The 16,161-nt window shown below is 38.8% G+C and overlaps 1 protein-coding gene across 2 annotated transcripts; it reads left to right on the top strand.

The window, feature by feature from the left end:
• The first annotated feature begins 27 nt into the window (after positions 1 to 27).
• On the top strand, positions 28 to 16,079 carry PRDX4 (peroxiredoxin 4). 2 transcript variants are annotated; one of them, XM_008272449.5, is made up of 8 exons: positions 28 to 340; positions 3,381 to 3,498; positions 5,833 to 5,949; positions 8,851 to 8,973; positions 11,994 to 12,124; positions 13,002 to 13,036; positions 15,361 to 15,407; positions 15,968 to 16,079. In XM_008272449.5, the coding sequence occupies exons 1-8, from the start codon at positions 109 to 111 to the stop codon at positions 15,969 to 15,971; spliced, it is 807 nt and encodes a 268-aa protein (XP_008270671.2). In that variant the 5' UTR covers positions 28 to 108; the 3' UTR covers positions 15,972 to 16,079. The 2 variants fall into 2 exon arrangements, with proteins under 2 accessions (XP_008270671.2, XP_008270670.2); XM_008272448.5 differs by lacking the exon at positions 15,361 to 15,407.
• Positions 16,080 to 16,161: the final 82 nt, after the last annotated feature.

A 16,161-nucleotide genomic window follows, 5' to 3' on the forward strand; every position in this document is an offset into this window, starting at 1 on the left:
AGGCCGCGCCCCAGCTCGCGCGCGGGTATCGTGCACGCGGTTATCGCTGCCTGGCGGCGGGAGAATCCAGGCTCGCGCCAAGGGACGTGTTTCTGCACTCGCGTGGTCATGGAGGCGCCGCTGCAGCTGCTTCCCGAGAAGACGCCGTCCCCTGGCTGGAGCCCAAAGCTGCTGTTGCTGTTCCTGCTGCTGGCCGTGGCTCTGCGGGGCTTGGAGGCTGAGGAGAGGCCCCGGACTCGCGAAGAGGAGTGCCACTTCTATGCGGGTGGACAAGTGTACCCGGGGGAAGCGTCCCGGGTATCAGTCGCAGACCACTCCCTGCACCTAAGCAAAGCCAAGAGTAGGTGGTGCTCTGCCAAGGGTGGGGGTGAGAGGTGGGGAGAGTCCGGAGACACGTGTACCCCGAACGCTACGTGGGGGGGTGGGGAGCTGGGCTTGGGCGGCACCCCCTGAGCTGCCTCCAGGCCCTGGGCGGGCCTAGTTCTTTTCTAGGAAGCGGGAGGATGGAGAGGAGTTCCAATGGGGACAAAAGGGATGGTTTCCATAATCGGATTTTAGAAGCGGTAGTGGTTACCCCAAAAGCCGCAGATGAAGGAAAGAGGGTGGCCCTAGTCCCCGGCTTGCTGGCATCAAGGATGTTGTGCAAACTGAAACACTTCCTTAAACATCACAAAGTGCCTGCGGCATGTCCCATCCTTTCCCGAGTATTTCTGGGAAGGAGGGAAGGAGACTTTGGATAACGATTCACAGAAAGTTTGATTAAAACAGAAAACTGGTTAAACAAAATGCTCAGGAAGCCAAACGTTTCACTGGTCTTCCTTTGTTGTTGCATCTTACTAAGATTATTAAAAGCCACCTTCCCCGAAAGCAATATAGTTAATGGCTAGTCTTTGTGTTTGTCAGAAATGAAAAGCCTGTGAGAGGGTGTACTTTGGAGGGAAACGGAAAAAAAGGAGGTTGGAACTAACGCGTTTGGGTTGATGATAAATCTCTTGGCAAATTTGTGTCCTGCCAATTTGGCTTTTGCTTATTTGCGTTTCTGTCCAGTGTACAAAGCTAATGGCCACTTTCAGGAAGGACACGTCAGACTAAGTAGATACTGAGAAGGTTGTGGCCTGCTGCATCTGAATGTTCAGATGAGCCAAAAAAAAGGTGACCACGAGCTAGAAAGAGTGTCCCTTAGTTGCTGTCAGTAACCTGCTTTTCCTAGCGATCATTCGATGTTCTGTGGGCGTGTACTTGGCTTTTGTGATTCAGTTACAGCATGTTCCCCTGCCAGTGTTCAGTGAAAAAGGAAATAGTACTTTCACGATTATAAATCCCCAGGGTTAAATGGGATGTTCTTATGACTTAGGATGGAGTGGGAGTGAGAAATGAGAAAAACTCTTCTGCCTTCTTAAACATTTGCAGTTCTTTCCTGCAGGAAGTTAGCTACTTTTGGATTTTTGTTTTTAGAGAGCCAGTCATGCACTTTTTAAGTCATAATATTACTAAGTCATATTGGTAATACACATTTTGATATATACCTTCCAGGTAAGTGTTTACTGACATTACCTATATCTCCCATAGCAACAGATCCACTCCAAAACTGCTAATGGAAGCAAATAATAGTGATAATAGCTTTCCCTTATTAGATTTTAGGTACTTGCTACATTTTTGTGTCACATGTAGGCTTATCTAGAAATAAAACATTCATATTTTATTCATAAAATAGAATATTATGGAGCCATTAATGCCATATATTCAAGTAGGTTTTAGTAGCATGAAAAACTTCATATTTACTGTTTCCTTAAGAAGTGGGGGGAGGGGCTGCAACAAGCTCCAAATCTGTGTTTTTTAAAAAAGACTGGAAGAAAAGATATCAGAATCTTAACGGTTGCTAAATTGATGGGGATTATGGATAAAAGAGATTTCAGTATTCAACTTAATACTTGTATGCATTATCAGAATATTTGTTAATTATATAACTTACATTCAGGGCAGTTTTATTTTTTAATAGCTGCAAGGGGTTGCTTTGGGAATCACATTTACAGATCGTAAAATGTAGTTCTTAAATAAAGGACCTAAAATTTCCAAAATCAATTTTCTGAACAAAATGTTTTCAGATAAGTGTTTCCCTGTATGCTAATCTCATTAAGACATGTCACTGTAGCAGATTGTTACATTATTATTATTATTATTAACTTCTCATTTGAGTAGCATTTTAAGTAATGTATAGGAAGTGTGTATACTTTAATACCCTTCTGCTGTCTGATTCTTCCACCCGGCCTTTACCTAATCGGATCAGGATTATTTATGAGATAGGTTGCTGGCTCATGGTAAGTAATCATTAACTTCACAGACAAATTCATCTTCATTTTGTCTTTATTTTCAGAGTGACCTTAAATGCTGGCTGTTATACAAAAGTACCTGTATAAGCCTTACTTTCTAGGAAATACTTGCCAAACCTGAATGCAAGTATTGAACCCAGTGTATGTAATAGTTTTGAAAATCTAAGTGCAAATGTGTCAACAGAGCATAAAGATCCATTATTATCAAAGTGTGGTGGGTAGAGTTACAGTATACCCTTACAAGAGAATGACAGTATTCCATTTCCATCAGGTCACTTGAAACCTTTTTAAGGGTAGGGGGTCTCTTCTTTCAAAGCACTCTGGGAAAATTACCCTGGCCAAGGATTGTACCCTCCTGGCCTGACATATTTGCAGATTTTCTCCTCCTCCAGTGTAGCCTCATGCATGACAGGTCTTCCCTGTGTGGGTGAGAAGCTGGGAAAACTAAATTAGTACATCTGAAAGACTACATTAGAGAAAGGAAAAGCCCTGAAATGTAGGAAATTGATAACTTGGAAGGACTGCAGTGAAGAATCCAGTCAGATTTAAGGCAGGGATGGAATATAGAGGATCTGTGAGTGTGAACAGAAAAAAAGTCTTTTCACTAACTCACAACTGAAATGTAGCATTTCCTTCCAATGTGGACATTGGTAAGGGACCATGCAAAATTCAGCAGTACTTGGTTATAGCCGTTGCCAGTAGAATCACAGGTATCAAGCTACATAGGCTATTGTAGGTATCCTGAAACATTTATGCTCATCATTATCTGAGTTATTACATCAGTGCTAGACCTTGTAATCTTAAAGTGTTAATAAAAGGAACACATGTACTATGCAATTGGGTTTTTTAATAGTTGATAATTGCATTTCACTGTAATTGGTTGTAATTATATATTTTTTATGAATTCAGTAACACTGTTCTAGGAAGTCTGTATGCTTCACCAGACTACGAAGAGGTCCAAAGATTTAGAAGCCTGATTTTCAAAAAATGTCCTTCTGCCATTCTACCAACTTTTTCAGTATTTATAAATCATCCTATCTTCTTTCTTAGTTTCCAAGCCAGCACCTTATTGGGAAGGAACAGCTGTGATAAATGGAGAATTCAAGGAGCTCAAATTAACTGATTATCGTGGGAAATATTTGGTGTTTTTCTTCTACCCACTTGATTTGTAAGTAATACATGCAAATAGCAGCCAGCAGAACCTTAGTCTTTACCATTCACTATGCAAGAATATCAAACAGAAATTCTTTTATTCAGCTCTTAAAAAGGCAAGCTGATATGAGGAATTTATTCTGAAAGGTAATATCTACCATATATTTCAGAGTCATAACCTATTGAACTCTATACTTATATCTGCATGATTGTTATAATGTAATTAGAGACAAACTGCAATATCTTCATTAAGCTATACCTATTATGGTAAGAAAGTAGACTGATAATATTTTAGGAAGCATTTAATAGCAAAACTTTTGCCATAATTCTGTATAATGTGTCTCTGTTAATTAGAAAAATAAGAAGCCTTTTTCTCTACTTAACTATAATTTTGCCATTTTTATTCTTTGCTGAATCTGTCGCTTTCCTGGGATTTGAACATTTTCTGAAAATATTGTATCCTGCTTAAGGAGTAATACCTGTTAATATAATTTATGGTCATTGTTGGGGGGGTTCTTTTGTGACAGTGAGCATTTTTGCAGATGGTAAGAAGATTAACTCAAATACTCTTGTAGCTTTATTCACATGGAGAATTTGATTTTATTTTTAAAAACACTATTCTGAGTTTTTCAAATCCCACGAAAGTGAAACAAGACCAAAAAGAAAAAGAGAGTGACCCCCAACTTTTATCGTTTGTCTCTATCACACTGTGCCTTTTTCCAGTAGGACTAATCTAGAAATATGTAGATAAAATTTAAACTCACAGAGAGGGTATACTTTAAGCTCATTTCTATAGGCTGTTTCTAGGCCAGGGTCAGCAGGAGAGTAAACAAAATATTTTAGCACTGTAGTTATCTTTATGCAGGAAGCACAAAAGCAGCTGTAGACAATTCATAAACAAATGGTTGTTGCTGTATTCTGTTAAAACTTTTATCTACCAAGGAAAAAATTGACTGGAAAAATATGGCCTGTGGACCAAAGTTGGTCCAAGCCAAATAGGAAAAATTCCCCTAAATATTAGTACACTGGGACTAAAACAAGTTATGAACCTGCATAATGAAGTCTTAAATTACTAAGAACTTCCTTCTTTGTGTGGCTTGACTAGCTAAAAAGTATAATGTAAGTTGATTTCTAATAGAAACCAGAAGGAGAAATCTTAATAGATATAAAAAATGACAAGCCTTCTAAATTCATGTTGCTGAAAAAACAGAAAGTCAACATGTATGTTATATATAATGCTAACCCTCAAATTTTTAAGATTAATAGAAAAATATGCTCTGTGTTTCCCCAGTATTATTTAAAACTCCATTACAAGAAAGATGTACTTGTATCTAATCAGAACATGGTTGTTAGCCACATTCTTCCTCAGCAAGGGACTAAGACAGCTGCTTTCTCCTGTCTCTGCAATGCTGTACTGGGCTGGTTAGAGACAGGAGAATTCTCAGCATTTGCCAACAGTTTACAAAGGGGAAGGTAACAGATATAACCCTTCAGTCTTCCATCAGAACTTTTTCTTTACTAAGACATGGGCAAATGTGTCTCTGATTAGCATTTCTTGGAATGATAGGAATGAAGGCAGAGGCTGACCATTCCTACCTTTTAGAAAATGTTAAAAAATACATAACATAGCCCAAGATCCCAGGGACATAATCCTGGATTCAAAATGTCTGCTTGTACGTGACAGTGCTATAGTTGAACAACTGAAACATTTAAAATGTAGTAACATTTAAAATTTTAACATTTAAAAATCCTATATTGGGCTCCCCTAGAAACTTGTCCCTTAAGTCTTTGTCAAACTCTTTTGACTATGACTCACAGTAGAAAATACATTTTTCATTGCCACCCAATATATATACACACATATAGAGAGAGTAACGTTCAGTCAGTATATACCAGCACACCCATGCTCATTGTTAAACTACCCAGAACCAGCCATGCCACATGGTAAATAGCCGTTTAAGGAGCATAAGGAGTCCCTACTACAGTTCCTACATGATAGTCTCCAACATGAGGCTGTGAAGGTAAATCAGTGGCTGCTCAGGACATATAAAGTACTGTCTGATAAAATGAAGGCATGGCTGCCCTAAGGCTCAAGGAACATGGCTTGACCACTAATCCATTAAGTTAGAACAAGAACAAGGTTTCTTGAGATGTATTTGGGAACTCTGTAATACATGTTTCTGTAATTAAATATTTGACCAAGGACAATCTTTTTTAGACTGTTCCATCTTGAAAAGGTTCATACATAAAATTGTTCTTAATGTGAATTTTTATAAAGATGTTTGTAAAAATTAAATCATTTAGTATATGATTAGTTTGAGAATGCTGACTTTTTTTTTTTAACTTACAGCACATTTGTTTGTCCAACTGAAATTATCGCTTTCGGCGACAGAATTGAAGAATTCAGTTCCATAAATACTGAAGTGGTGGCATGCTCTGTTGATTCACAGTTTACCCATTTGGCCTGGTTAGTATCTTACACTTAATGTGTAGGAAAAAGGAATGGATTTACTCTTTTATTTTTAAAGATTTATTTTTATTTTATTTGAAAGGCAGAGTTACAGAGAGAGAGAGTCACAGGCAGAGAGATAAAAGTCTTCCATCTGCTGGTTCACTCCCCAAATGGCCGCAATGGCCAGTGTTGGGCAAGACAGAAGCTAAGGAGCCATGCACTTCATCTGGGTCACCCACGTGGGTGCAGGAGCCCAAGCATTAAATAGATTTATTTATTTATTTGAAAGACAGAGTTACAGAGAGAGACCTTCCATCCACTGGTTTACTCCCCAACATCAATGATGTCCACAGCAAAAAGCACTGAATTGCATGATTATTATGATAAATTGAGTAACTTTAATCTTTAAATTTTTGAAAATTAAATTTATTAATCCTAAAAACATGTTCCACTTAGCTAGTTACAAAGAACTGCACATTAAAATAAGAAATATCATTTTTCCCTATCTGATTGAACAAGACTTAAAAGATTGAAAAAAAATGCATACAATGTTAACAGGAATTAAGATATGGCACCCACATAATTGGGTCAGCATTTCTAGAGAGTAGACAGGCAGCTTGTGTCAGAATTTGAAATGTACATGCTGATGTGAGTTTCTAATATATCCACCATTTTGTGCTGAAAATTTTATACACAATAAAGACCATTCAGAATTTTTTTTAAAGATTTATTTATTTATTTGAAAGTCAGAGTCACACAGAGAGAAAAGGAGCGGCAGAAATAGAGAGGTCTTTCAACCGCTGGTTCACTCCCCAATTGGCTGCAATGGCCGGAGCTGTCCCCATCTGAAGCCAGGAGCCAGGAGCTTCCTCCAGGTCTCCTACAGGGGTGCAGGGTCCCAAGGACTTGAACCATCTTCTACTGCTTTCCCAGGCCATAGCAGAGAGCTGGATTGGAAGTGGAGCAGCCGGGACTTAAACCAGTGCTCATATGGGATGCTGGCACTGCAGGTGGCAGCTTTACCCACTACACCAAAGTGCCGGCCCCCAGAATTATTTTGATTTTACAACTTGAGTTGTAAATGAGTTCCAATTCATTGACATTACAAATTAAAAACCCAAGGTTTTCTCTTAATAATTTTATACACATACACATACATGTGTGAGTATATAAAAATTTTTAATTAGGGAGATATAATTAAATTTCCTTAAGTTATTTTAAAATTCAATTGTATATTTAATCTCTGATTTCCTTCTTTTAAGTATCTCAATTTTTAGACAAACCTTCCCATGTTCTTGTATGCCAGATTACCTTAAACATTTTAAATAATGCAGTATACAAATATATACTGGTAATTTATTAATATAAACATATTAAAACTATAGGCTTAACTTTCTTCATCATTTCTGTAGTAATTCTAAATCTTCCTAGGATTAAAATCCATGTTCACTAAGGAAAAAGTTATATCATCCCAAATTTTGGGAATATGTTCTCAACTGGGTAGTTTTTCATATAAACCAGAAATTTCTACTTGATTGTCAGAACTGAGGCTGAAATAGTATTTTCCTGCTTTCTAGCTCCTGGGTCAGTGCCCTCCCTTTGGGACACCAGCCCATAGCCCCTGGTTTCAAGTTACATAAGAACACTTGGGGGTGTGGTGTAGCAGGTAAAACCACTGCCTACAGTGCCAGCATCCTGTGTAGGCGCCAGTTCGAGTCCTGGCTGCTCCACTTCCGATCCAGCTCTCTGCTATGGCCTAGGAAAGCAGCAGAGGATGGCAAAGGCTTGGGCCCCTGCACCCATGTGGGAGACCTGGAAAAAGCTCCTGGCTCCTGGCTTTGGATAGTCACAGCTCCGGCCATTGTGGTCAATTGGGGAGTGAACCAGCAGGTGGGAGGCCTCTCTGTCTCTCTGTCTGTCTGTCTCTCCTCTCTCTGTGTAACTCTGACTTTCAAATAAATAAATAAATAATTTTATTTTAAAAAAAAAGAACACTTGAAGATTGATGCAGCTGAGATTATGACTTCCTCTGCTGCTTCAAGTGGACTTTGCATTTCTTTGTCTCACACAATATTAAAATGCCATCCATTTGTATCCTGCCTGTCTCTCAAGGTTTTGTCTGGTGATCACAATTCTAAGGTTGTATTTATGACAGTGCATAGCTTTTGATCTTTCAACTCCACTTTTAGAAATTAATCAGACGGGACCAGCATTGTGGCATATCAGGTAAATTCGCCACCTGCAACACAGGCATCATATATGGGTGTTGGTTCAAGTCCTTGGGCCCCCGCACACACGTGGGAGCCCCAGAGGAAGCTCCTGGCTTTTCTCTGGCCCGGCCCTGGCCATTGTGGCCTTTGGAGAGTAAACCAGTGGATGGAAGATCTCTTTCTCTGTGTCTCTCTTGCTCTCTCTGTAACTGCCTTTCAAATAAATAAAGTAAATCTTAAAAAAAAAAAAGAAATTAACCAGACAGATGTACAAGGATAAGAATATAAGAGGTCTTCAAAAAGTTCATGGAAATGTATATTATGAAAAAAATGTATGAATTTCAAACTTTGCAACAAAATAAATTCTTTTTAATCCAATTTCCATAGACTTTTTGAAGTACACACTTATAAGGATGTAAGTGCATACAGTTTAAATGTCTTATTAGACATTAGTAAAATATCATACTCCATACACTAAAAAGGGGTGTGTGTATATATATATATATATATATATATCAATACTTAGTGCTTATCATTAAGTGGGGGGGGAGATAAAATAGAAAGCATATTAGCCTGTTTTTGTTAGAGAAAGAATGTGTGTGTTGTGTGTTTTTCTGTAAGCACATGCAAATGAAGAGAAAGAGTTGACTGTTTTAATATCTACCACTTACTTAGCTCTGACAGGCACATATTCTGTTTGTTACAGGATTAATACTCCTCGAAGACAAGGAGGACTTGGGCCAATAAAGATTCCACTTCTGTCAGATCTGACCCATCAGATCTCAAAGGACTATGGCGTTTATCTTGAAGACTCAGGCCACACTCTTAGGTATCGTTTAGTGGTTTTACATTGTGACAAATCCAAGAATGTTTATAATCCTCCTTGAAATGGATGTTATTGAATGAAGTAGGAGATATATGCTTTGATCAGGAAGCATTTTGCTCTGTTTGCAAAAATGTTGTAGAAACTTTTAAAGTAACTGTTGAGTGCCTACTTAAACTACATTAGTGTCATAGACTAGTTAGAGCTGGAAGACTATTCAGAGGTCTTTGACCATTCCTGCCAATTTACAGAAAAAAGAGATTCATAGAGTTCCATAAAATTAGCCAGTTATGTAATTAGTTAATGGCAGAGCCCAAACTTGAATCCAGGTCCTGCAACTCCTTGTCCATTTGTTTTTCAAAATGACTCCAGTAATTTTATTTCTAAATAGAAATATCGTATTTTTAGCAAACTTGTGGGAAAGACTAAATATTTTACCCAGCAGCTCTTACTGGGTTACTTGAGCTAACAAATGCTAATAGACTTCTTAGGAAAACAGGGCAATTTTAGCCTAAAATTATAATTTCATTATAATTATATTGATTTGCTTTGCAGTGCCAGTAGGCTTCTTAAATGTTTGATGTGAACGTGTCAGTATTTTAAATCCCGTTTTTCGTAACAGATTTGAGATATAATTCATCAGAGTACCTGGGTCCAAAACCCAACTCTGGCTCCTGACTCCTGCTTCCTGCTAATGCAGACCCTGAGAAGCAGCATTGATGCCTCAAGTAGTTGGCCCCTGCCACCCATGTGGGAGACCTGAATTGAGTTCCTAGCTTTGGCCTGGCCCACTCCAGACATTTCGAGCATTTAGGGGATGAACCAATGGATGGGGGAGCACTTGCAAACACATACAAACTCTGTCTCTCAGATACACACAAAATAAATACATTAAAATTCTTAAAATGAAATCTTTATTTAAAAAATAAAATTCATTGGTTATTAGTTTATCTACAGAGTTGTACACATCACCACAGTTTTTCTAATTAGAGAGACATACAGAGATCCCATCTACTGGTTCCCTCCCCCAGATGCCTGGAACAACTGGGACTGGACCAGGGCTGAAGCCAGGAGCTGGAAAGTTGATCCAAGTCTCCCATGTGGGTGGCAGAAAATCAGATGCTTAAGCCATCACCTCTGCCTTTAATGGCCTATATTAGAAGGAAGCCAGGGTCAAGAAACTGAGCCAGGAATGAAACTCAGATACTCCACTACAGAATGCAGTTGTCTTAACTGCTAGGCTAAATGCCTACTCCCATTACAACTTTACAACATTTTCATTACTCCAGGAAGAAAGTGCATATGCATTAGCAGCCTCTCCCTGTCTCCCCCAACCCCCTTCTCTCAGCCCCAGTCACCCATTAATCTCCCTTATGAGTCTGTGGTTGCCTATTCTGGACATCTCATATAAATGGAACCATACAGTATGTTCTCTTGGCTAACTACCCTCTTTGACGCAACATAATGTTTTCAAAGCTTCTTCCAGCTTATACTATTATCACTGCAAATTTCTCTTTTTGTACTTGCCAAGTCCTTGATGTTTTCTGTTTTAATAAATATGTTCATTCTCAAAGAATAAATATACCACTAAAAAGACTGAGTCAGTTTTGGGGTTTTTTATTTATTTGAAAGGCAGAGTTGCAGAGAGAAGGAGAGAGACAGAGAGAGAGGTATTCCATCCACTGGTTTACTCCCCAAATGACTACAATGGTCTAAGCTAGGTCAGCCCAAAGCCAGGAGCCTGAAACTCCATCAAGTCTTCCGTGTGGGTGGCAAGAACCCAGGCACTTGGGCCATCTCCAGTTGCTTTCCCAGGCACACTAACAGGGAGCTAGAAAGGAAGTGGAGCAGCGGGGACTAGAGCCTAACCCCATATGGGATGCAAGCATCACAGGCTACAGTTTAACGTGCTGCGCCGCAACCCCAGTCCTCTGAGACAGTTTCAGAATTTGGAATTGGGGCCAGCACTGTGCCGTAATGGGTAAAGCTGCCACCTGCAGTGCCAGCATCCCATATGAGTGCCAGTTCAAGTCCCACCTACTCCACTTCTGATCCAGCTCCCTGCTAATGTGCCTGGGAAAGCAGCAGAAGATGGCCCAAGTGCTTGGGGCCCTGCACCCACATGAGAGACCCGGAAGAAGCTCCTGGCTCCTGGCTTCAGATCAGCTCAGCTCTGGCCATTGCGGCCATTTTGGGACTGAACCAGCGGATGGAAGATATCTCTCTTTCTGTCTCTTCTCCCTTTCTCTGCTTCTGCCTCTCTATAATTGTGCCTTTCAAATAAATAAATAAATCTTTAAAAAAAGAATTTGGAATTATGTGAACATTAAACAAGTAAAATTATCTAATGCTATATTAGCTATTTTGTTTTACTTGAATCAAGTACTTTTTAAAAAATTTTTCTATTTTCAAACTAATACATAGATGTAGTTTTTAAAGCCAGATTATCTGTTTTATGATTTATTTATTTATTTATTTATTTATTTGAAAGGTAGAGCTACAAAGAGAGAAGGAGAGATAGAGAAAGAGAGAAATCTTCCATCTGCTGATTCACTCCCCAGATGGCCAAAATGCCCAGGGCTGGGCCAGGCTGAGGCCAGGAGCCAGGAGCTTCTTCTGGGTCTCCCACATAGGTGCAGGGCCCCAAGCATTTGGGCATCTTCTGCTGCTTTCCCAGGCACATTAATTAGCAGGGAGCTGGATCAGAAGCAGAGCAGCTAGAACTTGAACCAGTGATGATATATGGGAAGCCAGTGTCACAGGTGGCACCTTAATCTACTGCACCACAGCACTAACCCCTAAATTCAGGTTATCTTAAGCAGATGTAAATACTACAGTACATTTCATAGCCAAAAATAACATTTTAAAGCTATCATTTAACAATGATAATCCCAAGTTATATGGTAGATGGGAATACGGGGGTGTGTGTATACCAGTAGAGTAGGTAGATAGTGTTGTTGGTTCGTTATGGAACCTTCTGTGTGGATGATACAGGGATTTACAGTAACTGAAACTTGTCTTTACAGAGGTCTCTTCATTATTGATGACAAAGGAGTCCTAAGACAGATTACTCTGAATGACCTTCCCGTGGGTAGATCAGTGGATGAGACACTGCGTTTGGTTCAAGCATTCCAGTACACTGATAAACATGGAGAAGGTACCTTTGCTTGATTGTTTTAATGTGAGAAATGGCAGCATAATTACTTTTCTAATCATAAAAGTAATTTGGGTAGTTCCAAAGTCTTCTAGTTGGTTTCAAATTATTAGGAGACCTCTTTAGCACACCAAGTTATTCAAGTGATTTTAACAAATATCACTAGTTAATAGCCTACTTATTGAGTAAGAGGCAAAAGTATTTATTGTTTGCATAGTACTTTTGGATAAGATCAAAGAGAAAATTGCAGTTTCTCAAATTATGTTTCTGTGAACTTAAATTGTGGCAGTCTGGCAACATTCAGCGATGTAAGTCTTATTTGCATGTTTGTATTGTTGGATTTAGCTTTTAAATGACGTAATCCTCAGGGTTATTCAGTATCACAGTGGTAATCTATCAGGCCATCCTTTTACTCCAAGTTTTAGCAGTAACTAAATGGAAAAAGTGGGAGTTTGCTAAAAATAGAACATATTATATATTCCTTTTAAAAATGTCATTCAGTCCCTGGGTTAGGGCACATCCTCACATCTCTTTTGACAAGCAGCAAACAATGGCTTCGATCCAAAACACTGTAATATACATGGGCAGGCATGCACAGTGGAAGTTTATGGGAAATTGGAGTAACTTTTGCCATATCCAAGCCTTTTAGTTGACCAGATCCCCAGATTTTCCAGCCTCATTAAAAGGACATTCAGTTTGGTTTCTTATGTTGTAAGTGTAACTAAACAAAATTGGTAAAAGGTGCTTGATAATCTGAAAATGTTCTTAACAATACAGTCTCTTAATTTCACTTTTATATGGAGATAGAAAAAGTCAAGAGTTACTAAAAAGAACTACACTCTGTTTTTAACTATCTTTTGCCTATTTTTGCTCCTTTTAGTCTGCCCTGCTGGTTGGAAACCTGGTAGTGAAACAGTAAGTTATATTGATTTTTCTGTTAATGGGATGACTGGAAGCAAAAAAAAAAAAAAAAACACCACCACCACCACCTTAGGATAATCTTGCCATGTAATAGAATTGTCCTGGTACTGTAAATGAAGCAGAAACATTGCTAGGAGAAATCAAAGTACAGACATCTTCTGGACTATAGGAAAAGTTGCTCAAACTGAAAAAAAGCAGAATATAGAATATAATGCTATCAGCTTTAAAGCTAAATATATAGAAAAATGCACCATTCAAGAAAAACCATGGAAGGCAGAATAAATTTAGAGGTCACATACAGAATTTCTTCCTATATTGTGGGCCAAGAAAATAGTGACAAACAAAACAATTCTGTATAGTAGAATGCTTTCGAGAAAATATGGCTTAATTAACACTGAAAGTAGTTCTCTCCTTGTCGTTTGAAGAAAGGACTGAAATAGGTGCATTCTTTCATGTAGTGAAGCTGTATAATTTAGTCTCTGATGTAGTTTCAGTCCAGAAGACAATTTGGAAACTTATTTGAATCTCTTCTTAATTAACATATGTATCCTCTAAAAATCAAAAGCTTTACACAAATTATAGTTAATGAAATTGAAAAATACTACAACATTGGAAGAAGACATCATTATCTTAGGATAGTAGGAAAATATAGGACCCTAAGACTTAATTCCTTAGCAAAAGAAAAACAAATGATGTCATAGACATCAGAGGTAGAAATGTATTGTCTAACCTGTTGCCCCTTCCTCTTTCTTGAGTATGCTAAGCTACTTCCTGCCTCAGAGCCTTTCCCTTGATATTCTTTCTGCATTGTTCTCTACAAGACTGGCTCCCTCTCTTCATTTACATTTCAACTCAAGTGTCTTCTCAGATTTTCCTCACCACTTCGTCCCCACCCCCTGCACTAGCCCACTGAACCATTTTTAAAAGCATTTATCACAATCTAAAATAAGAATTAGGATGGGCATTTAGCTTAGCAGTTAAGACACTGGCTGGGATGGCCATATCCCACATCAGAGTGCCTGGGTTTCAGTCCTGGATCTGCCTCCTGGTCCCAACCTCCTGCTAAGAATGCAGACCCTGGACAGCAGCCAGTGAAAGGTGAAGACTTAGGTCCCTGCCACCCACATGGGAAACCTGGATTGAGTTCCTGGCTCCTGGCTTTAGCCTGGCTGTGACCATTGGGGTCATTTGGGGAGTAATCCAGCAAATAGGAGAGCATTCTTTCTTTCCTTCTTTCCCTCCCTCCCTCCCTCCCTCCCTCCCTCCCTCCCATGTTCTCTCTCTCTCAAATAAAAAAATAATAATTAGAATTAAAATGCAACTCTGAGGACAAGGACCTTAGCTGTGTTGTTCACTTTTAAATAAGACTTGATTTTTAAGACTTCGTAAATTGTTTTTTCAGCCAACACCTTTTGATTCATATTTCTATCTGTAAGCCTCTATGATCAATAAATGTAAACTAACCTAATGACTAATTTATAATTTAAAGTATCTGGTGCCCAAAGTACCTTTACTGCATAACTACAAATCTCCTTTGAGATCTGTCTTATCTATGTAGAGATGAGAGTAAGATGATAGTACAACATCAATGTTGATCTCAAAGGCAAAGCTGTTTAGCAAACCCATCAGAAACTGCTTTAAAGTTAGTGGATTATAGTATGTTTATTAGTTAGAAAGATAGACAGGTATGCTTTACCCATAACAAGTAAAATAGTTAATGTGAGGCCAAATTCTGTTATGCAATTTTTAAGTCTAACAAGTTTCTAAAGCTATGATACTTTTTTAAAGAGCCATTTATTTGAAAGACAGAGTTAGAATCTTCCAGCTTTTGGTTCACTCTGCAAATGGACACAACTGCTTGCACTGATCCAGGCATATTGGGCCATCTTCCATTGCCTTCCCAGGTGCATTAGCAGGGAGCTAGATTGATTGGAAGTGGAGCAGCCACGACTGGAACCAGTGCCCATGTGGGATGCCAGCCTCACAAGCAGCAATTTAACCTACTGCATCACAACACTGGCCTGGCCATGACACTCTTAAAGGGGGCACTTTTTCTTTCAGAGTGTTTATTCACTCACTGATTAGTTACTGAAAGTAATGCTTGATGATGTTTTTGAGGATTGTCTTTTGTTTTTACTTTGTAGTTTGAGGCTAAAAAGCTGCATTCTGGACCTCCCAAAACTTCATTTGTTAAACCTTTAGTGAACACACTGCCCCCTTTTCAGGTTTTTGTGACCTACCATCATTTAATCAGCAAATGATTTTTAAAATACATTAACATCTGTAGCCATGCTCTCAATGTGTTTGATTTTAACCAGATCAAACCTGAAGATGCCATGAAATCCTGGTGGCCAAGAGAAGAGCTGTAAGTAACTTTGGCAGTGCCTGAGTACAGATGTTAATTTATTAAATAAGTTATTTGCCTTGGAGGATAGCTGAGATTACTAACCAGGACAAATCGTTTTTCTATATATAATATAATTTGGTGTATAATAATCTTTGGGAGCGGTGTTTTGATGCAGCAGATTAAGCCACTGCTTATCACACTGGCATCCCATCTCTGAGTGCCAGTTCGAATCCTGGCTATTCCACTTTCCTGCTAATGTACCTGGGAAAGCAGCAGATGATGATGCAAGTACTTGGGCTGCTGCCACCCACGTGGGAAACCCAGATGGAGTTCCTGTCTTCTGGATTCAGAATGGCCCAGCCCTAGCTGTTGTGGCCATTTGGGAAATGAACCAGCAGATAGAAGATCTCTGCTTCTCTCTGTCCCTCTCTGTTGCTCTGCTTTTCAAATAGTAAGTTAATCTTTTTTTAAAAAAATCATTATCTTTAGTCAAGACATGAGCAACTAATGTCAGACTACTACTGATGTATACTTTGGCTTTTAAAATGAATAATTTGCTTTTTGTTTTGTTTTAACAGATAATCCCAGATCCAGCTGGAAAACTGAAGTATTTCGATAAACTGAATTGAAAATACTTCATCAAGGCATGATGCTTGAAAGTTCTCAATAAAGAACACCATTTCACCACCACATGGCATTGCAGTAGTAATTTCTTAGAGAATATAAAATCATGCTATAACCCCAACATATTTAGTGTTCAAGTTAAACACAA

The sequence above is a fragment of the Oryctolagus cuniculus genome, chromosome X (assembly GCF_051225735.1).
Source record: "Oryctolagus cuniculus isolate XC-2025 breed Fujian yellow rabbit chromosome X, ASM5122573v1, whole genome shotgun sequence".
In the NCBI taxonomy this organism is placed as follows: domain Eukaryota; kingdom Metazoa; phylum Chordata; class Mammalia; order Lagomorpha; family Leporidae; genus Oryctolagus; species Oryctolagus cuniculus.